The sequence below is a fragment of the Purpureocillium takamizusanense genome, chromosome 3 (genome assembly GCF_022605165.1).
Source record: "Purpureocillium takamizusanense chromosome 3, complete sequence".
Taxonomy (NCBI): domain Eukaryota; kingdom Fungi; phylum Ascomycota; class Sordariomycetes; order Hypocreales; family Ophiocordycipitaceae; genus Purpureocillium; species Purpureocillium takamizusanense.
This window is the reverse complement of record NC_063070.1, coordinates 229,255-249,999: the sequence shown is the minus strand read 5'-3', so window position 1 is coordinate 249,999 and position 20,745 is coordinate 229,255. Positions and strand designations below refer to the sequence as shown.

General features: G+C 58.2%; 5 protein-coding genes across 7 annotated transcripts; 2 read left to right on the top strand and 3 right to left on the bottom strand.

The window, feature by feature from the left end:
* Positions 1 to 753: 753 nt before the first annotated feature.
* Positions 754 to 3,039, top strand: JDV02_003605 (uncharacterized protein). Its single transcript, XM_047984752.1, has one exon. The coding sequence runs from the start codon at positions 1,214 to 1,216 to the stop codon at positions 2,723 to 2,725; it is 1,512 nt and encodes a 503-aa protein (XP_047840727.1). The 5' UTR covers positions 754 to 1,213; the 3' UTR covers positions 2,726 to 3,039.
* A 625-nt stretch (positions 3,040 to 3,664) lies between these two features.
* RPS16 (40S ribosomal protein S16) lies at positions 3,665 to 4,575 on the bottom strand (the record flags this gene model as incomplete). Its single annotated transcript, XM_047984751.1, has 3 exons — positions 3,665 to 3,955; positions 4,258 to 4,329; positions 4,507 to 4,575. 3 exons carry the CDS (start codon positions 4,573 to 4,575, stop codon positions 3,665 to 3,667), a joined length of 432 nt encoding a protein of 143 aa, XP_047840726.1.
* Positions 4,576 to 4,861: 286 nt separating this feature from the next.
* On the top strand, positions 4,862 to 6,567 carry RPL32 (60S ribosomal protein L32). The gene is made up of 5 exons (XM_047984750.1): positions 4,862 to 4,980; positions 5,051 to 5,090; positions 5,431 to 5,555; positions 5,762 to 5,883; positions 5,978 to 6,567. The coding sequence occupies exons 2-5, from the start codon at positions 5,051 to 5,053 to the stop codon at positions 6,084 to 6,086; spliced, it is 396 nt and encodes a 131-aa protein (XP_047840725.1). The 5' UTR covers positions 4,862 to 4,980; the 3' UTR covers positions 6,087 to 6,567.
* Positions 6,568 to 6,621: 54 nt separating this feature from the next.
* On the bottom strand, positions 6,622 to 11,685 carry BUD14 (protein phosphatase regulator). Of its 3 annotated transcripts, XM_047984747.1 has the most exons (6): positions 10,939 to 11,685; positions 10,222 to 10,632; positions 9,403 to 9,555; positions 9,268 to 9,341; positions 7,533 to 9,215; positions 6,622 to 7,478 (listed from the first exon to the last, which is right to left on the bottom strand). In XM_047984747.1, exons 1-6 carry the CDS (start codon positions 10,964 to 10,966, stop codon positions 7,416 to 7,418), a joined length of 2,412 nt encoding a protein of 803 aa, XP_047840722.1. In that variant the 5' UTR covers positions 10,967 to 11,685; the 3' UTR covers positions 6,622 to 7,415. The 3 variants fall into 3 exon arrangements, with proteins under 3 accessions (XP_047840722.1, XP_047840724.1, XP_047840723.1); XM_047984749.1 differs by having other exon boundaries at positions 9,403 to 10,632; XM_047984748.1 differs by lacking the exons at positions 9,403 to 9,555; positions 10,222 to 10,632; positions 10,939 to 11,685 and having other exon boundaries at positions 7,533 to 9,290.
* A 1,951-nt stretch (positions 11,686 to 13,636) lies between these two features.
* On the bottom strand, positions 13,637 to 18,786 carry GDH2 (Glutamate dehydrogenase). The gene is made up of 5 exons (XM_047984746.1): positions 18,444 to 18,786; positions 17,848 to 18,191; positions 17,102 to 17,349; positions 14,116 to 17,032; positions 13,637 to 14,054 (listed from the first exon to the last, which is right to left on the bottom strand). The coding sequence occupies exons 3-5, from the start codon at positions 17,301 to 17,303 to the stop codon at positions 13,964 to 13,966; spliced, it is 3,210 nt and encodes a 1,069-aa protein (XP_047840721.1). The 5' UTR covers positions 17,304 to 17,349; positions 17,848 to 18,191; positions 18,444 to 18,786; the 3' UTR covers positions 13,637 to 13,963.
* Between the last annotated feature and the right edge of the window lie 1,959 nt (positions 18,787 to 20,745).

The window sequence follows — 20,745 nt, the reverse complement described above, 5'->3', positions numbered from 1 at the left end:
CAGGTGGCCAAGATGAGATGCCGATGAGGACATGCATGGATGCTCGCGCCACGCGCAATCGACCTGCCGACGCACGCGACAAAGCATATTACCGATGCAGCTATTGGAGCGAGCGGGATCGTGGTCGTCACTTCTAGTTATGCTTCCAAGATGCCTACGCCGCCGATCCTGATGGCTGGCCCTGCCCTCCAATGGCAGAGGAAGTCGCGGGGCCGATGCGCGCACGTACTTCGTACCTTATACGAGATGCAAGCCACCCGCAACGCCAAGATCGTTGATCGGTACCTTGAGTACCTCGGGCGGCCGGCCCCCTGTCGAATTTGGAGGAGACAATGCAAATTGTGCAGAACAACGGATGTGCGTCGACTGTTAGGTGGTCTTGAGTCCGGCGCCGGCACTGCTCTTAGAGGTCAATCACGTTAGTACTTATATCTAGGTACCTTACCTAGTACCGACGAGCAGCATATTAGCATAGTAGTACCTGTACCTTTCCAAAAGCTTGAGTTGGTAACTCTCGTGTATAAAGTACTCTCTCTAAGATCCTGGAGCCATCAAGTGGTGGTTGGGCAGGCGGCATCCAAGCACCTTCCGTAGTGCCCGCCCCCGCTTTCGCGTCTCCTTGAGCGACATTGGATCGATCAAACTCACCTGCGAGGCAGGCAGGCAGGAGCACGCGAGAGGCAAGCGCGGGCCGCATGTCGCCAAAACCTTGTGCCTCTGGCTTCCCGCGCCCGCAAACTCAACCAAAGCACCCTTGGAGGTATAAACTCGCGTCACCGGGCCTTTGCGCCCTGTGCCGTTGCGACTGTTCTCTCTCCACGGCTTGTTGATTGCACTTGCACCCTAATAATAATTGCACGCCTCTTGCAAGATCCCCACGCTCTTTCGTCTGTCCATCGCGCCCTAAACCGCCACCACCTGCCGAGCCTGTTTTGGCCCTTGCAAGACGTGTCACAATCTTCTCATCGGGGACATTTGCCATCTTTTTTTCTCTGAATCCCGGCTTAACGAGCATTTATCCGTTCGTGTTGCTTCTCTGGCGGAAGCTGCGCAGCTACCAAGTATACTGTACAGTATACCAGAGCTTTCAATTACGGTATTGGTCAGAATTTTTATTCTAGCGGGCATGGCACGTCTGCTGGCTGGCTCAACCACCAAGCTAATCAGTACCCATTATTAAGGCACTATCTCACTGCGACGCCTGAGACTGAACATGTCGTCCCCTCTCATCGGCATCTCCAAGTCCAACTCGACGGCATCCGCGTCGGGCCGCTCAACCAAGTCGTACGACTCCATCAAGGTCCTCGGTGCATTCGCCCTCGGTAGCCTGCACATCGTCCGTCACGACGACCCTCCCCGCATGTCGTCCGGCGACGATGGGGACGGGGGCCCTCCACCTCTGGACCCCCCGCTGGCATCGCCCAAGCAAAAGAGGCAGTCTCAGTCTCAGTCACCCAAGAACGTCATGGCTCACTCGCTTGGCGGCGGAGACATCGTAGTCGTTCTGCAGATGCCTCAAGACTACATAGTCGGCTACGACGCTCTGGCCTTCACTGCCACCAACTTCGCCGGAGTCAAGGGGCTGCCGCCAGGCGCGCACTTCTTCTGGGCGGCTCATTCGGATAACACGTCGTCTCGCTCTGGCTTTTGGGTCATGAGCTCCGGAGTCGACCGGGTTCACGTTATCCAGTGGCACAAGTACAACGAGGTTTTCGTGCAGCCGACGCGCACCGAGACACGCATCCAGGCCGAGAGTGTCGACAAGATCTTCCCCGAACTTCCTCTCTATCGTGACCCGACTGCCACGTCGGCTTTGCGCGGGCAACTGGCGTGGTCCAAGATTGAGGCGAACCAGCACATGTGGGAACAGCTGTCTTCCAGCATCTCCCAGTCCGTTCTCGACCGCCTCACGGCTGAACAGGACGGCGCGTGGAACGTCCACACTGGGGACCGTGTTTACGGCTCCGTCAGACATCCCTCCGAGCTGGACTTGGACCGGAGACTCAAGCACCCTGTCTTCCAGTCACACGAGATCAAATTCTGCTTCCGACAGCAGGACCGAACTTATGACGTCTCGACCTTGGGTCATGATCGGACCGTCAATGCTACAGATACCACCGCTTACGTCCTGGCGGCGATCAATGGCTCGCGTAGCCATCTGACCGAAGAAGACGTTGTCGGAGAGTATCAGTTTGCCTACATCGTAGGCATGTATCTGGGAAACGACGCCTGTATCCAGCAGTGGTGGTACACGACTCTGGTGCTGTTCCTCCGGGCGTATCGCCTTGCCATACGGCGACCGAAGCTCGTTGCAAGCTTCTTCCGCACAATGAGTGCGCAGCTCGCCCACAGCAGCAGCTGGCTAGAGGCGTCTATCCTGGACTTGAATGAGCCTAATGCCCGGGACCTGCGCATTGCTCTCATCATCTACAAACGTCGCTTGAATGAGTTGCTGGAAGCTCTTGACAAAGAGCACATCACCCCCGCCCACATCGACGTCGGCAACGCGTTCGCCCGGCTGCAAGCCTTTGCCACCACGGACCTTGGCTGGGACCTCGACGCTCATTACCTTCGCCGCGGAAAGCTTAACTTGGAGGATGGCGAGCAGATTGAGCTCGAGCTGGATGAACTGGAGGCAGAGGACGAACGAGGGGAGTGGGCTCCCGAAATCGTCGAGCTCGACGAACATGGTCGACAGATTGGCTTGGTGTCGTGGAGGGATTGAACGCACGGCATTTGCCCCAGGCGTGATCACCGGGGATCGATGCTCAGTCTTGCACATGGAATGGAGAAATACTGCATGCTGAATTTGGTTTTTCGCAACGGAGTTGGTGGTATTGGCAACATGATGGAAACCGGTGTTTGCACGTGGTGCCCGCGGCCTCTTTGGACAAATTCCCCCTGTACAGCAAGTGGCTTTTGCAAACGACATAATGGCCGCTTGTGTATGATAGCTGTAGAAGTAGTAGTAGTAGTAGTAGTAGTAGTAGTGCTCTATTTTGTAATGGTAATTCGACGTCAGTTGCCGTTGGATGTAGCTACTCACTGGTGCAAGCGAAACGGCGCGTTGATGAGGGCCTGTCTGGCTTGACCGAATGGCAAATGACGCCGCAGGTGGGAATGTGAAGCCGTGACGCCCCACAGCGCGTCCGTGTGAGTGCAATGTCGAAGGGTAGCTCATGTGTCGTGAAGAACATGTCTTGAAAAGGGCGAGCAACTACTGAGAGGGAGACAGCAAAAACACTCGAGCAAGGAGAAATGCGACGCCGATATCGTGAACGTTTTGAAGTTTTCATTTGCCTGTCAGACCCTTTACAATCCGCCCAAAGCAAGGCCATGCAAATGCCAATTGGGAAACCCATCCCCGCGCCAGGGGATTTGAGACTCCGATCCCTTTTGTCCACACCGTGAGACGTGACAACATCCTCTCCCGCCGCGCAACGGGCGATCTCCCGCAACGCGGCGGCGGCCGCAGCACCAGTAGCAGCACGGAGTAGCAGTGTGTTTTCGCTGCGCACGCCAAGACGAACTCCTCCGGACCTTCCCCGTGTTCTTCCTCGCCAGAAAAAGAAAGAAGACGATCCGGCGGCAGGTCCGGGCCCCCTCCCACCGCCCCCCTTGTCTTCCCATCCGTCCGTCCGTCCATCCGTCGCCACCGAGGCGTTTATCGGTAGGACTTCTGGAAGCGGGCTCTGGCACCGGGTCCACCGAACTTCTTGGGCTCGCAGCGGCGGTTGTCGGCGACCAGCAGGGTGCGGTCGAACTGGACGAGGGCCTGCTTGAGCATGTTCTTGGAGTGCTCGTCGACGTACTTCTGGTAGTAGGCGATGAGGGACTTGGCGATGGCCTGGCGGATGGCGTAGATCTGGGAGGTGTGGCCACCGCCGGTGACGCGGACGCGGATGTCGACGTTGGCGAACTTGTCGAGGCCGACAACGAGGAGGGGCTCGTAGACCTAGAAATGGGCAAAAGTCTCAGCACGCGGGTTCCTTCTGAACTCTCTATTCGTCGTGGGGGCGCTCGATATCCTCCTCGCCTGCCGCTACGAGCGAGCACACGCACGCGCCCATACGCACGAGGGAGCCGTGCCGCGTAGTCCCTTCTCAGGCCACTTTGCTAACGGGCACGCTCTCCTCCTCGGACGCTCCGGGCTGTGGTGCGCGCGTGCGCGTCTCTCGCAGGCCGCCGGGCGAGCAGACGGGATATTCGGGGGCGCGATCGAGCGAGTGTTGTGTGAGCGAGAAGTCAAGTCCGTACCTTGAAGCGCAGGATCTCAGGCTGAACCAGGTTCAGGGGACGGCCGTTGACCTTAACGAGGCCCTTGCCAGCCTATTTTCCCATCAATGTCAGCCTCCACAATCGTTTCCCGTTTCCAATAGACGGAGCGGCGGCGGCGGCGGTGCAGTGTTTTCTTTCATGTCGGGACGACGACGGAAAGAGACTGATCCTTCGATGCTGCTGCTACCGCCGCTGGGGGATGCCGGGCCGTCATGGGCGACGACGAACCTTGCAGTGGGCGACAGCGGTGGCCGTCTTCTTCTTGCCGAAGCATTGCACGCTCTGCGTCGTCGACATGATTGCTGATTTGACTCGTGGCGGTTAGTTGCAACAGGAGACGGGCGGGCAATCGGGCGGGCAGACAGTCGGTCGTGATGGAGTATTGCGGCTTGGGTGATGGGCGGGTTTTTTCGCCGGCGAGGGTTTGTGCCCTCCGAAAAGCGCACTAGTCCTGTTTTGGTACGCACCCGCTTCGCGTGGCAGCGGCAATTGCAGGCGCCTGCGCGGGCCCCCGCCCGCCCACGAAAAATCCACAGCTGGCGAAAAATTAAGCCCACACGTGACTGCAGCCCTAAACCCTTCAACTTACTGGGCCTCCTGCCTGGGTTGTGGCACCTCCGCCAAAATTTCGAATCGAGCGAACATCACGCCCGGTCGACTAACCTTTACAGCCATCCCGACCCAGGAACAACCGCCGTCAAGGTAAGACACGTCGCCGACCCCATTCACGTCGAATTTCGAAGCGCAATTGTCATGCTGACCCTTTGTTAAGATGGTTTCCGCCAAGAAGCACGTCCCAATCGTGAAGAAGCGTACGTTCACCTGCCGTCGTCCCTTGAAGAAGCTGCCACCACTCTCTCCGGTTCCGCATCTCGAAGAGCAGCAAAAGAGCAATATCTCGCCCTACCATCAGTCCCGCACGCGCCTCTCGAATCTCGACGGTGCTCGATCACCTGCGCCAGAAACGTAATCTCCTCGTGGGAGGGCGACTGAACGAGATTCGAGACGAGCGTTTGCGGGACCGCAAGGGACAGGCCGAGGGCGAAGGGCATTGCCTTCACAAGACGAGAACATGGAATGGAGAGATGTGGTTCTGGGGCATCGAATGCGCGGCGAAACGAGGGAACGAAATGCTGACGGGTTTCCATATAGGCACGACGCGCTTCAACCGTCACCAGAGTGACCGGTTCAAGTGCCTCGATGCCAGCTGGCGCAAGCCCAAGGGTATCGACAACCGTGTCCGGAGACGCTTCCGTGGCACCATGGCCATGCCCTCGGTACGTTGGATCCCACATGCCGTCCTCTTTTGTCTTGGACTGCCCGCAGCCGAGGCTGTGGGCCTCTCGCGAGTTCGTTTTGATACCTTCATTTTTGGGAATCAGGACGCAACAAGGGGCCCGCAGCCTCAGCTCAGTACAGACCTCGGACAAGGATTGGCCCGAAATACATGACGAGGACGGGGATACTGACGGCCCCTCGACAGATCGGCTTTGGCTCCAACAAGAAGACCCGCTACATGATGCCCTCCGGCCACAAGGCTTTCCTTGTCAGCAACGTCAAGGACGTCGAGCTCCTGATGATGCACAACCGCACCTACGCCGCTGAGTACGCTTAACCCCCCCTCCCCCCCGCGCCGATTCCTATCGACAACAGCGCGCGCACCCCTCCTCCAAGACTATTAACACTCGCCCGCCCGCAGGATCGCCCACAACGTCTCCTCCCGCAAGCGAATTGACATCATCGCCCGCGCGAAGCAATTAGGCGTCAAGGTCACCAACGCCAAGGCCAAGGTCACGACCGAGGTGTAAAAGGGGAGAGGCGAGAGAGAAAACCTTGCCCCAGGGGAAGGTGTTTTACCACAGCCGGGGGAAACCAACGACGAGCGAGGGTGGCGGCAGCGGAGGTGGTTTCATATTGGGAAAAGAATCCGAGAAAAAAAAACTCGATTTGCGGTTCTGGAACCAACTGTTCCACCTCTCTCCTCCCTCCCTTCCTCCTCCTTCTCCTTTCTGCTTTGGCCACCAAACAAACAAACGGGTTGCATCGGGAATGGGGTTTTGCGTTGCGTTGACGGGTAAAAACGTTTGTTGCTCTTATCGCACTTGACGGGGCGCGGACACGGGATCTCCTGGCATTGTATTTGTCCACTGCTAGAGAGAATATGACGCACCTATTGACGACACGCCGTTGGCACCTTGTGTGCGCCCTGCGTTGACAACGTGATGATGTATATCCTTGTTCCGACTATATCATAATTCACGCCTCGTACTCATCATGGCCAAGTCAAGCAAATCAACTGGCCATGAGTCGCCAGCTGAGGGCCAAGATCGGCACCTAACTATACTCGGTTCACCGCAGTCCTCAACCTACACAAATGAAGACGATGGCCATGTTGTTTCTCGTGCGTTTCACCCACTCGCCGCAACCTCGGTTTGATTTTGAATCACCAACGCCGCCTTGAGCTTTATGCAGCAGACTACTATACAAGCCACTGACAAGATACCGCACAACATCCCCGTCTCCTCCTACACGCCTCCTCCCCACCCTCCTGCACGATCCACATCGGGTATCACCGAGCACCGTACCTCCCATCCATCGCCCTAGCCAAGCCGACGGCGTCCAATGCCATGAATCATCAAAAAAGAAAACAAAACCCAACGACGGTGAGCACAAAATTGTCAGGCAGAGACGAAACACGGCCAGTCTCGCCCAACCACGATGTCCCCACCTCGCGCCAATGCAAGGGAGGGAGAGAAATACAGGGAAGGATAAAATCAAAGCGAGCGAGCGCGAGTCCAATCCATGACGACGTCCCTTGTGGAACTCCCGTGTCGCTCGGCTGTGAAGCAGCTAATCCCTTTTCCAGATCGTTTCGTGCATGCATTGTAAGTCATGTCGGCGTGCCAAAGAAAATAAAACGAGGAAGAAGCACCTTCGTGCCGTGTCACTCATGCCAAGATGTCGTGCAATTAGCCGAAGCTGTCATGCTGCACCTCATTCTGAGGGATCCAGGCCCATGAGTGGGCGGTCAGCCCGTCTCCAAACTACATGATCTCATCGCGCAAGGCTTCATGAGAGCTGGAAACGTCTCGGCTGCCGCGGCCACTCAGGAGCTCAAGAAACCTGGCTCACTGTACCTATATCGTGCCCCGGAGCCTTTGTTTCCTGGCTAGCCAGTCGCCCAGCATATTGTCCAGTTGCTACGGGAATGCATAGTTAGACAAAAGCTGCAGTCTACAGCTAGGGCCTCTTACCGTTGTTATTTCGGCCAGTTTGGCATTTTGCTCGCGGAACAGGCCGCCGATGGCGGGGTGGTCGCTGCTCACGGGCTCAACATCCGACTTGTCGTAGACCACAGCCAATAAGTCGCGAATGTGATCTGTCTCGTCGAAGAACGCTCGCAACTTGTTGTCGTCCCATGTTGGCTCTCTGTTTCCTGAACCATCCTTTTGGTTGCCATTCGATGGATGGGATTGGGCTGGCGATGGGGAGGCCTCGGGGGAGCCGGCTTCTGGCGATGAAGTATCGACAACCAGAGCTGGGGGTGCTGATGAGTTTGAAGGCGACGTGTAGGGTTCGTCAGAGAAGGTTTGCTGCGCCTGTTGCGGCGTGACTGTGCTGTCGCTCGCCAACGTCGACGTCGTTTGATAACTATCAGGATAAGCTCCTGGGAGTTGTGGCCGTGTAGGCTTATCACGAATCTGCTTCTCATCCCTCTGTGCGGAATCTGGAGCCCCTGGTTGGCTGCGTTCCGTCGGCGCATCTTCGACTTCGGAGCTATCGGACGCTTCGAGTTCCATGCGTGTCTTCGCCTTGACCGTCTTTTGTGGTTTGGCATCAGAGGTCGTGCTCGCCGTCCGTGTTGGCAAGATCTTGGCCATGACCTGCTGAGCAGCGTTGGACGAGGAGCGCTCGCGAGTGACCTCTCCTCCGCCTTGCTGGTTCCCAGTTGTCGTTTCCTGCGTGGTCTGAGACTCCGGGTCGACAATGCGCATCGAGGTCGGCGGTACGTTCGAGACGTCGTTTGTCCGACCCTCGGCAAGATAGGAAGAGAGCTCCACAGACTTTGGACCAGTGTTGCTGCTGGGTGGCTTTGCGGTCGGGGCAGCCTTCTGCAGCTTCCCGGAAGCTTTTTGGACGGCGGCGGATTTGTCCGAGACCAGCTCCTCGGCCGTGCGATCGTCGCTGTCTCTGGATTCGGAGATGATATCCATGGACCGCTTTCCAAAAGACTCGTCATCCTCCTCGGACGTCTTTTTCTTGTCTTTCCGCGAGAAGAAGCTCCGGATTGCACTGGGCTTCTTGTCCTTGTCCTTCTTATCCTTATCCTTGCCCGCCTTCTTTCTGTCCTTGTCGGAGACTAGCTCCTTGTCCAATTTATCCAGACTAGATCTCGACTTGCCGTCTCGGGTGGCCGATTCTGACGACTCTCGCGGCGTATTGTCGTCGCGTAACAGGTTTGGCGTGAGTGTGATCTTCTTGGTTTCGACAGTTTCATCCTTAAAGAAACTGTCTGTGTTGCGGACCGTGCCATTTCTTGACCTACTGGGGCCTTCCAGCTTCTCGACGACTTCATCGCTGTCGCGTGTCTCATTCTGGGACCCTGGCTCCTCTTTCACTGGATCGGCAGTCGTATCCTCCTTGGTTGCCCGCGTCTTGAGAGGCTCCACCCTGGCACTCTCCTCAACTTCATCCTCGGTGGAGACGTGTTGACTGCTCTGCTGCTGATCTTGCTTTTGGCGTTCTTTCTGCTGGGCGGCGGCTGTCGGATGTGGCCCGAAGAGTTCTTCAATGTCTTCTTCATCGGTCGAGTAGTCGAAATCAGAGTAGTCGACGTATGTCGGGTCGGCAAAGGTTACCGTCTTCCGTCGTCTCCGGATTGACTTGAACGAGTTCTTCTGCTTCTGAGCTTGATCACCAAGCATAGTAGCAGAGAGCTTTTGTTCGTCTGAGTCAGCACAGAAGCGCAGAGGCACGAAGGCTACCTACATCAATATTTCTGTGTTTATTGAGCCGTGCCAGCCTCTCGGTAGGCGTCTCAATGTGCTCTGCCGGCAGATAGCCTGTATTCGAGCGATGTCAATGGCCGTCCCAGGCACCCGCGTCACGATGGGTGTAAATTACCTATGCTACTGTCCTTGACAACTCGTACAAGCCACCAGTAGCTGTTGCTGTCGTCGAGCAGGACCATGGTGTCGCCCTTCGTCGCGTTCGCCTGGCCCTCAACGGTGGCCACGAAGGTGTGCAGCGCATAGACAAACTCGAAATCAATATCCTCTGCGTTCTGTAAGCATTCGTCCGTGCAGCTATGAGGAATTGAACGCGTCTTGTCAGGGACAGAAAAGTCAATGTCATCATCTTCCTCTGAGGGCTCATATGGAAAGGTGAGGGGCGCCCCGTCGGAGTCGTAGCCGCCAGCGTCGCTCCCGTCGATCAGCCTCTGCAAGCTTGGAGATGGAGGGATATCCGTCTGCCCATGTACCGATGGACCAAGCTCGTGACTCGTCTGCCTCGAAGCAGGCCCCGCCTGTGTCATGGAACTCTATTCCTGTGCACCAGGCTTGTGGTCGGGGAAGCTTGACAACGAGCTCGAGTCCTCTTCGCTGGTATCATCGTCGGCGTGGGCTTCGTTTGCGTCGTGGTTAGTGCGCTCGCGGGAGCGGTTCCGTCCGTTGTCGAAATTGGTTCGTCGCAATCTTGCATGCTTACCACGAGGAAGATGATGACGTCTGCATTGCCACTCGGCGGCTGCAATTCCAAGGTCTTGCAGGCGTACACTTGTCTTGGGAAGTGGAGGTGGGGCTTCGGTTGCAACAGGGGTTGGAAGCATGATTCGACGGGGGCGCGAAGCTTGCATGACAACATTTGAGGATGCCAAATTGGACGGTAGAGACGAGACGCGACGCGGCCAGGCCGCGGGTGCCTGAACAGGGCGAAACGCACCATCTTCAATAGAAGGAGAACTCGATATCTTATCCATCATGTCGTCGTCGAGGTCGCCATCGGCATCACCGTCGAGGTCACCCTCGTCCGAAGATGATACGCCGCCATTCTGAGCGATGGCTAGGGCGTCCTCGTGGTGTTGCTGGTTATCGTGACGGTACATGTCGGAAGCGGTATCGTCGTCGCGGGTATACTGTTGCAAGGCGTCCCCGTTGGCGCCGCCCTTGCCGTTGGACCACGAAACCCTCGGGCTGCGAGCCTCCTCCTCGGCCGTCTCGTGGGCGACTTCGCGGAGGGTCTCGGCCTGGTGAGGGCCCAAGGGGGCGGGAGACGAGGCGCCTGAAGCGACGTCGGTGGCGTGGTGGTGATCCTTGGCCGAAGGAGCGCGGTGATCTTGCAAGTCGATCGTGTCTGTTTGCACGAAGCAACAAGAGAGAGGACGTTAGCGAGCGGCTCGGAACAAGGCTCAGCGGCGTGGCACGAGGGCCAAGAAGGCGCAAAGTTGGCTTGGGACGCAACGTCGGTTGGATGCGAGGACAAAACCCTGGCTGGCTGGCTGGCTGGCTGGCTGGCTGGCTGGCCGGTCGTGTGCCAGGAGCCCGCAAGGAGAACTTTCGGCGGCAGACGGAGGGCAGGGGGGAGGGGGGGGGGGACCAGGGCGGCACGCATTGAGGCCGAATTGGAAGCAAGCAGGGAGGAAGGGGAGATGCAACCTACCGGCGCGGACAATCGTTGGCCTCGTCATTGCGGCGACGGCAGGAGAAGGGAAGAAGGGCGCTTGAACAGGCGTCTCCTTGGAACAAAGGGCAGGAGCCAAGACGGGATGGGGACCCCCGTCGTTGGTGATTGTCGTGGGCAGCGGGGGATTCGCCGGACAGCTTCCTCGTCCAGTACGAAAGTTGAAACGCCGTCTGGTGCTGCTCGTGGCACGGGCGCCACGGGTGCCACGACGGGCCGGGCTCCCCTACGCTGGTCGGGCTGAGGCTATTCCGGATTGATTCGAGATAACCCCGGACAGGCGAACCACGGCGGACATGAAGCGAAATTTGGGGTACGAGGGAAGGGGGTGGCGGGTGGGCGTCGTCTAGGGAGACAGGGCAACCCCTCGGGTCGGCGTCGGGTCGGTCGTCGTTGTCGGGGTGGTGGTGATTTGTGGTGCTACGAGGATCGCGGCTTGGAGGAGGAGGAGGAGGAGGATGAGGATGAGGCACGCAGCAAGGTTGGAGCCATGTGGCCGCGGTGGTACAAGGAAGGGGCAAGGAGGTAGGGAGAGAGATAGAAAAAGAAGATGCGTTGTTGCTGAGGTGCTGTGGGATGCAGGCACTGCAGAGCTGCCGGGTGCGAGTCGCGAGGGACCCCCGTCAGTGCGCTGGGTGAGGGAGCGTGCGGATTGGGTGACTTTTGGTGTGTGTGTCCCTGGCGCTTGGGATTGAGAAAGAAGTGGGAAGGGAGACGAGGCGGAACAGGGGTGGGGGGGGGAGGGACGTGTCAGGCCGGCCCTCCTTCTCCTGTTGAAGTGCTGGAGGGACAAGAGTCAAGGCCTCAGCTGGAGTCGGGGGGAAGGGGAGGGCCGGGGGTGGCCAGGGGCGCTCCTCGCTGGTGTTACAGGCGCCTGGCCGCTGGACAGCAGAGACGGCAGCCACTGAGGTTGGAAGGGTGTGCTTCAAAAGGGGGCAGCGTCGTCCGCCCCCGCTGGTGGCGGCATGGCGGTTGGTGGCTGATGCTCGGGTGGCTGCCCACGCGGCATGCGGGAGCAGCAGCTGGTGGTGGCTCCCGTCTCCTGTGGCTGGTGCTCAACCCCTTTCATGGCCTCGGGCACCAGGCACCACCAAACAAAACCCCTGTGTTTGAGCGAGGTGTGCGTGCAGCGCCGTGCAGATGCTTTCTCAGCAGCTTGCTTCCCTCATGTCCCTCCCTGAGCTTCAAGTGACCACTGCTGTGCCGCCAGCAGAGCCAGAAGCACCCGCAGCACCTCTCTCTCAGCTTGCTAGGTACCTCCCATTTCAAAGCTCAACGGCAGGTCTGCCCCCTGCTCCGTGGTCCGGGTTGAAGCTAGCACATCCTTATACCCGCGCGCACTGGACTCCCATCGCAACCGTCGTCTTCGGTTTTTTTTTTTTTTTTAGAGACGTGCCGCCGTGTCAAAGCAAACTCTTAGGGGGCCGACGCGCGACTCGGCGTGCAACGGGCAGAGCCTCTCTCGACGGGGGAAGGGGGCAGACGATGGAGGCCGTTACCGTCGCCGTTGCGCTGCACAACCGTTTCCCGCTGCCCCTGCGCGCGCGATCTCCTCCTCGCTTTCTCGCTTTTCTTCCGCTTTAACCGCGACATGACGTGTCGTCCCATCCCATGTTAGGCTGTGAACCTCCCATCGTTGCTTTTCTCTCTCTTGTCCTTTGCTCTTCGTAGGTACCTACAGTACGTACGTACATACATACTTCGCGCTACTAGTCCTGTCTCTTCCCTCCTTTTATCTGTCACTTCTCTTGTCCCCACGGAATACGTCCGCTCCCGCAATGCCGCTGCGCCCGCCCACCGACGCGGGATGGGATACGACCTGTCTCGGGCGGCGCCTTCGTTGTTTTTTTTCCTGCCTGCATGTTGCGGTTTGCAGCCCGCCACCCTTGATTGAGCCTTCCCACTGCGTGCCTACCTACACTAAGTTGGTACCTCATGATTATCTGCCGGGTGCCTAACAATAGCAGTCCATCAAGCGGCTGCAGTACTTCGTACATGCACGGCGGATAGTACATGCATAAGGTACACACGGACGGATACGGTAATGCTGCATCACCGCCATCATCTTGCCCAACTTCTTTTTTTTTCGGTCTTGGTTTGTTCTCTTTGACGCCTTCGTCCTCGGCTCCATGGCTCCAAAACGAGGGACGGACCGCAAAACTCTTCTCTCTCCCAGTACGGCGACGACGCTTCCTCGTCCCTTCCCCACACCGCACACGAGTACAATTTATTACGGCATGCACGTTGTGAATGTGAATGCGAATGCATGTCTAGGTTTCGGCCGTGCCGCCCCATCATCACTCCGTCTTCTGCTCCGCGCCCAACAGCTCTCCCCCCTTCTGCCCTGCTGCTGCCTTGCCTGCCCCCTTCACAGGATGCCCGGCCGGCCGGACCAACATCCGCGTCCATCCATCCTGTTTCTGTTTGCTCACCCACGCGAGGCACAGCTTTCTGATTGCGTCGCCCGACAACGGCCGCTTACAAGTGCCGAAGGGCTGTCGACAACCATCTCGGGGGCCCACCCACCCCTTCTCCATCACGTTCATGCATATATATTACCATGTACCAAGTACGAGGTGCTAGTAATATCATATCACAAGCATTACTTGGCCACGTCCCAGCTCGGCATTTGTTCAACTCGGTAGCACATGCCAATCGTGTGAAATGTACAAAGCACGCCAGGTCGTGATGATGATGCTATTAGTAGTCGAAAGTGTCTAGTCGTATGCCAGGCCTCTTTCTTAGTCTAGTCCGTCTCTACGGCTGCTTTTTCTGACCCTGTGGCCAGCCTTTAAAGTGAGCCAGCGCCTCATGCTCTTGATCCAACCCGCCAATCCTCTCAATCCCAAAGACAATGCCCATCAGCCTCCCCGGCTGCCATGCTTTTGAAACAGAGTGCCCGTCGTAAATCGACACAATCATAACAAGAAACCAATCATGCGGGTCATGTGCCTTGCTCCTACAGAGAGGGTAGCAGGGTCGTTCCCCTATCACCTCATTCCCTTTACAGCCCAACACCGCCGCTCACAGACATTCTGCGAACGCCCTCAGCTCCGTTGGACTGGCCCGTGATCTTGGCCATGCGCTTCGACATGCTGCAGTCAAGTCAGTCAACTAGAACATTCTCGTTCGTTTTCAAGGCAAGGGCGAACTCACAAGTCAAAGAAGGCAAACTGGCTCGGCTCGCTACCAAACTCGTAGACGAACCGGCTGGCGAGGTAGCTGCCGAAAATGCTACGCAGGTAGTTCTCCGGCACGCGCTCCATGATTGTGTCGAGGCCAATCTTCTGCTGCAGAAGGGAGGGAAGTGCGTCTTGCAACACAGCGCGACGGATCTTGGGGTTGGTCCACAGGTCAGACTTCTGAAGCTCCTCGTCAAGGTCCGTGATGGCGATGGAGAGCTTGTCCGACAGGATGGATCGCGGAGTACCAGTGGTCTCATGCTCACGCCAAATGGCCTCAAACTCCAGACGGGCATTCTCGCGAATCTTGGCCTGCACCTCACGGACGTAGTCGTTGTAGAACTGAGGCGGCTGGCCAGTTTTGGCGTCCACGCACATGTTCTCGACGAAGCCAGCATCGTCAAAGGACAGCGAGGCCAGGACCTCGAGAGACGACGAGGTGACACCACCCTTGTTCGCTGAGGCGTCCTTGTACAGAATGCAACCGGCCGCCTCGAGACGGAGCTTCGCGTCCTGGGTGATGAACAGGTTGGCGCCCTCGACGATATAAGGAATCGTCGTCTTTCCGTCCTTGATGAGTCTGTTGACCGAGATGAGGTCGATCGACTCGGGGCGGCCACCGCAGGGAACAAAGGCATCCGTCATACCGGTGTCCCGCAGGTGGTATGTGTTGCGGAAAGACGTGCCGTTGGTCACGACCTCGCCGTTGGGAAGAGTGATGTTATTCTCCTCGCAGAGGACGCGATATCCGTCCTTGGACACCTTGGTCATGTCGTACTCGCTGATCATGGCGCGCTTCTTGGCCAGGCGGACCAACTCGTCCTTGTCCAGGCCGTTGGGGTCCGCCAGAACACCGGAGCCGTCAACAATGGCAGTCCACTTCTCGTTGCCAAGAAGGATTTCATTGCTGCCGAGATCACCATCAGGGCCGCCAGTCTGCATCTTGCGGACCTGGGAGGGGTCGAGCTCGAGCTTCCTGTAGATACCCTTGACGTACTCGCGGACCGAGAGTGTGGTCATGCCGTACTTGTCGTGGGGAATGCCGCCCAGCTTCTGGGACTTGCCGGTGAAAAACGACTTCCACCACGGGGCACCACGAGCACGCGCGTGCTCGGTGGCCCAGTCAACCAGGTCGGCTGTGTTCTCGTCGGGACCCATGAAGAGGATCTCCTCCTTGCCATACAGGTCCACGAGCTTGTTCTTGATGCCCGGGCTCACAGCCGGAAGGAGGAGGTCTAGAATACTGTCAATGTATTTCTCAAAGGCTTCCTGAGCCTTGTCCTGCTGCTTGGGGTCCAGCAGGATGACGCCCTTGGAACCGCCTTCGGGGATGTCCTTGTTCTTGCGCTGCTGAGTGCTGGCCAGGCCGTAGTTCTCGTCGAAGAGATTTCGCGCATTGATGCCATAGGCCTCCTTGCTGCGGGACTTGACGATTCGGATACCACCGCGGGAGACATCCCGGAAGCGCAGGTGAAAGCCCCTGGACTCGGCACCAATGACAAGGAACATGCCATAAAGACGTCGAGGGTACTCAACTTCCGGTAGGAAGGAGGGGTCCAACCGGAAGCTGAGAGCGACCTTTGTAGGAGTGAAGTAGTTGGTCTTGAGGATGGCGTTGTTGAAGACGCGGAACGCAGTCATGACCATTTCGTCGTGCTCGTTGGAGACGGTCTTGGAGATAGTCTCCTTGAGCCTCTCGTCTGACAAGACCTCAACCTTGGGCGTAGGGGCCACGATCTGCTCCTCAGGCCCATTGCCGAGATGGATGCTGGCAAAAGATGCGTACAATGACCTCACGAGGCCGGGATAGTTCTGGATGATCTCCAGGATGTAGTCCGGGGTGAAGGTCTCCGTGCGGAGACGCCGCTTAAGCTTAGACAGCAAGGCAGCCTGGGCGGTATCGGTGATGCTCAGAATCTCCGACAGCGATGCGTACTCGGGGCCCAACCGATTGAGGAAATGCTGCACGAAGACCCATGCCGAATGAGCGTACACGGCCTCCTGGAGGCTGAGATCGCCAACAGCGAAGAGGTTGTGGAACTTGTTCTGGGGAAGGCAGTACAGGAGAGAGATCTCCTTGGTGATTTGGTAAATCGACTCATCGAGGGGTGGGAAGTATCCGTCCAGGTGGGTGGCCGGTCGGAGGTAAATGCTCATGACGGTGATACCGTTGGAGAACTGCTCCACGTACTTCCTGGAGCTGGTAACGCCGTAATAGTGGTACAGGTCACTGAGGGCGGAGAACATGCCGCGAGCAGTGCGTGTCCGGAAGGCGACAACAAGACGCTTCTCTGCGACGCCTTCGATGTCGAAGACCTCAATTACGGGTCCAGCCCGGTTGACAGCCAGCTCGATAATCTCCTGGTAGATTTGCTTGGTGTTGTCCGTCGCCTTTTGCCAGAAGCCACTGTCAGAGATGAGCTCAATGTTGGTCTCTTTTGGGTCCGTGGCCTCGACGCTCTGCTTGAACTGGCACTGGTAGACGAAATAACAGCGCAGGGTAGCCTTGGAGTTGGGGCTGGCGCCAATGACTGCCGGAGACCGGAACGTCTCTACACGGTACTTGGTCCTGCCCTGGTGGTCGAGGTACTTGGCTTCGAGGCGCGACTCATATCTGGGGCCGCCAACATGACCCTTTCCGGGCTCGCTGGTGTCAATATAGATGGCGTGATCATTAGCCTCCATGTCCAGGCGGATCTCTTCCCGCTTGTCCTCTCGCGAGTAGGCAGCCACCTTGGCGGCGTAGAGCGAGGTGATCTGGCTAGCAATGACGTCGGGAGTCTCAATGTGGAAGTAGACATCGTCAATGCCAAGCTGTTCGTAGAACCAGCGGATCTGTTCCTCGACGAGGGATTCGGGTATCCATCCGGCCTGAACGATGATATCCTTGACTACGACGCATAATGTTAGTGAAAAGTGCTACACAATTGAGAGCACGGCCTGGCGGGGGGTCGACTCACCAGCCTTCATCTGCTCAAGCTTTCCGGTGAACTCTGGAGCAACATAGCCGACGGTGGCTGACCGAAGAACGCGGTTGCCATTGCCGTTGGTATTGGACATCAAGGGCACGCTGAAGTGGGTAGGTTGCGGTGACGGTCCACGACTAGACTCCTCGGACTGGACATTGGCCAGAGCCTTGAGTTTTGGGACAGATGTCGCCATGATGGTTCTCTTTTTCTTTCGTAGGGGATCAACGTAGTCGGGGAACCTGCTAAGGGGCGACGTGTCAGCCATCATTGCCTCCATTGGCACGATTAATTGTCCAGTAGCGATGGCCGGCGGAAACAGAGGGTATCTTGCAAGGACCCAAAAGACAAGGCCCCATTGAACAAAATGTTCCGCGTTCTGCCAAATTTATAGCAGTCGAGTCGATAGACACGAAACGAACTGCCAGTTGCGAAGCACAGCCCAAGCCAAACTCGTGTAAGTTGGGTGGCAGAGGCGGGCTTCCTGGCACCAACGAATGGCAATCGAGGCGCAGTCAGCCCCAACCAGGGGCACAAGGGGCATGCGAGTGAGGGATCCCGTGACCAACAAGGCAGGGCTGGCAAAGACAGCCGTCATCTCAAGTCCGGCTCGGCGGGATAGCCGGATGCCGGGAGCACGGTAGAGACGATGCCCTTAGCACGGCGGCCCAGGGCCGTGCCACCCCAGGACGCACACGAGACGCGGCCACATGACACGGTGACAAGCCAATTGCACGTACCTTTTGATCCTGCTGCCGCTGAGATGATCCGTCCGTGCCGTAGCGCGACGTTCAACCTCTCTTCAGTCAAAATCACAGAAGTGGTTGCGCCAGCTTGTCGAGGAGACACGCTGACGTAGAAGGTGGGTTGTCCGGATGCAGGTCGGGGGGCGATCGATGCAATGCAACTCGGAATGTGGCAGCCGAGTTGGCGGGGTACGGTGGCGGGGCAAAATCGGTTTCTCGAAGGTGTGGGAGGTAGGTGTGGCAGGCGACGAGACAGGTGACAGACACGCGGGATTCGACCGGGAAGAGAAAATGCGACGGCCACCACGCGGCTTTATGTCTGAGATTGGAGCACGTATCTGTGACGCCGTTGTGGTCAGCCAAGAAGCCCGGCTTTTTCTTCACTGGGCTTGCGCAGCTCAGCTGCCTTGCCTGGCCATCTCCCGTCCGTCGGCCGTGCCGGAGGCACAGCCCTGAGCTCAGTGGAGCGTCATCCACGGCTGGAAATAGCTCGGCTAAGCAACGGAGGCGCCCACGCACAGCGGGGAGACTCGAGGCTCTGCGGCTCATGGCGACGGGAGGGGGCTGAGACTGGGGCAAAGCTGACATACCTTCGCTTGTCCAGGCAAGCAAGGCTAGTTGCGCGTGCAGTGCTTGTTAGATGTCAAAGGGGTGCGCCAATAGGCGAGATGAGGACGAAGAGGATGGAAGGGACGTGAGGCAGCAAAAGCTGGCTTGGCGTAACAGATGCAATGTAATGATGCGAGCGGACACCAATTGACGGTGACGAGACAGCAATTGCCGACGTCTCGAGGGGGGAGAGGGGGGGAGATTGGTGAGGTCAACGAGGTCAAGGGGCCAGGCCGCTCCACGGGACGAGCCACGACACGGCGACGCTGCCCTTAAGTACCTTGGCCTCGAGTGAGGCAAAGTCGGCTGCCGTTCTTGCCCACGTCGTTTCGCATCATGCCCCTCCAAAAAAAGATCATCCCTCCACGTCTCCCTCCTCTCTCCCGAGGGAAGGCGGGCTATACGGGTACGGTACGGCCAGGTACCAAGCACTGGGCTGGGTTGCGTCGCAGGTACTCTGGCCGTACCTGCCGCCCCTCGTGGGTAGGGAGGGCGTGGGCCTGGTGAGGCGACGGATGAGTGGGAGGGAGGGGCCCAGAACACCCGCACCCGCACACTCCGAGGTAGGCGGCACCAGCACCAGCACCAGCACACCCCCATCCCCCTCCGTGATGGGCTTTTCAGCGGACGTCCCAGCCCACCCCATCTGGAGCGGCACAGTGCCAATGTCCCCAATACCGTTCCTCCATGACCTTTGCTCCGAGGCCCCGCAGGCTCTGCCGGCGGTCAGGCCAGAAGTACTACTGCACTGTGCCGGATGACGCTGCCCGCTGGCCCACTGCAGCAGCTTCGAGGTGACTCCCAGCCCCGATACACACAAGGTTGTCAGCGTGCCGGAGCCAAGCCCAGGGCGGCGGCGAAGTGGTCACCCGCAAGTGGCTCTAGGCTGCGCCTACGCCCGCCGCCATTCTCGTTCCGAAGCATGGGACAGTACTGTCGCTAGTAGTATAGTATGTACTACTAGTACTACCTGTACCTTCGCCTATCAATGTTCTTCGTGTCTTGATGCAGGCAAGGTCAGGTACCTACTTTGCGCTTCTCACACACCACACCCACCACATAAGTGTATATTATTCCATCAGCACGGGCCCAGGTACGGAGTACTCCGACACGATGGTCCAACACGCGTCCGGTATCAATGGGTCCCGTCTGCCTCACAGAAGCCTGGGCGCCGCCCAGAAGAATCGGGACTGCGCCGAACCCACAGTTTCTCCCGTCTTGTTCTTAACGGCACCTCACCGTGAACTGCTCGCCTTGACCGCTAGGATCGGTTGCTTTTGCACTGCCGCCGGCGACCCAGAACGCCCCGAGACACGACGGCAATGCCAAGAGACCGGACTCTAGCGGGGAATTGGGGCAGAGGTCCTCGATACCTGGGCGAGGTACAGTAATACCTAACATGGTACCTAGGTATGCTGCACGGTATCCTGCATCCCCAACGATCGTGATCATGACCTCGGACGAGTTGTGTCGTTGCCCCAGCGCATTACCAAATACCGCCTTAACACTAGGCTCTAGGGGGAAGCAGGTGTGGCCCAGGCGCCCGCGCGTGGCTCCCTCAGGTGGCCAGGCATCCAGGCACGACTCGGCCAGGGTGCGCCCGGGGGAGGGGCGCATGAGTGGAGGGGTGTGGCTGGCAGAGGTTTTTCAGAGGTCCCAGGTGTTCTGCAGCGAGCAGTTCGCCGCATGCTGCAACCCACGTTGGTCGCTCCAGTACCACCATGTATCCAATCCATTGGGGACATTCCTGGCAGCGAGCGTGGAAACTTGAAGCCCGGCGGGAAGCCCACCCCACCAGTAAAGGCTGCAAGTACGGAGGTAGGCAAAACCTGAGTCGAATGGGAGCCCCGCGAACGGCCGGCCAGCCAACGCAGACACACCCGACACACCACCACCACAAGCTCCATCCATGCCTACCTATTCCGCCGTTGACGATGGGACGGCTATTCGAGGCTCTGCAGAGTTTTTTTTTCTGGTTTGTTCCTTGGTGCTTCTCTTGCGCCCGCCTCCACCACCTCACTTCTCTCTGGGAACTGGGCTCGCCTGCCGCAGCATTGGGGTCGATGCTAGCCCGATCGGGGATCCGTGTCATCCACACCCCCCCCCCCCCTCCCCCATGGAAATCGTGGGTTTGACTGTTGGCCTGTGCTGGGCCTGCGAGTGCATCAGCAGACTGATCAGAGATTTCCTGCTCCGGGTCGTGGCCCCGTCGTCGTCTCCGAAGCCGTCTGCGGCTGCTCCCCCGTCCCCCAGCTTTTTGGTCGATCCTGGCGCGCGCCATGC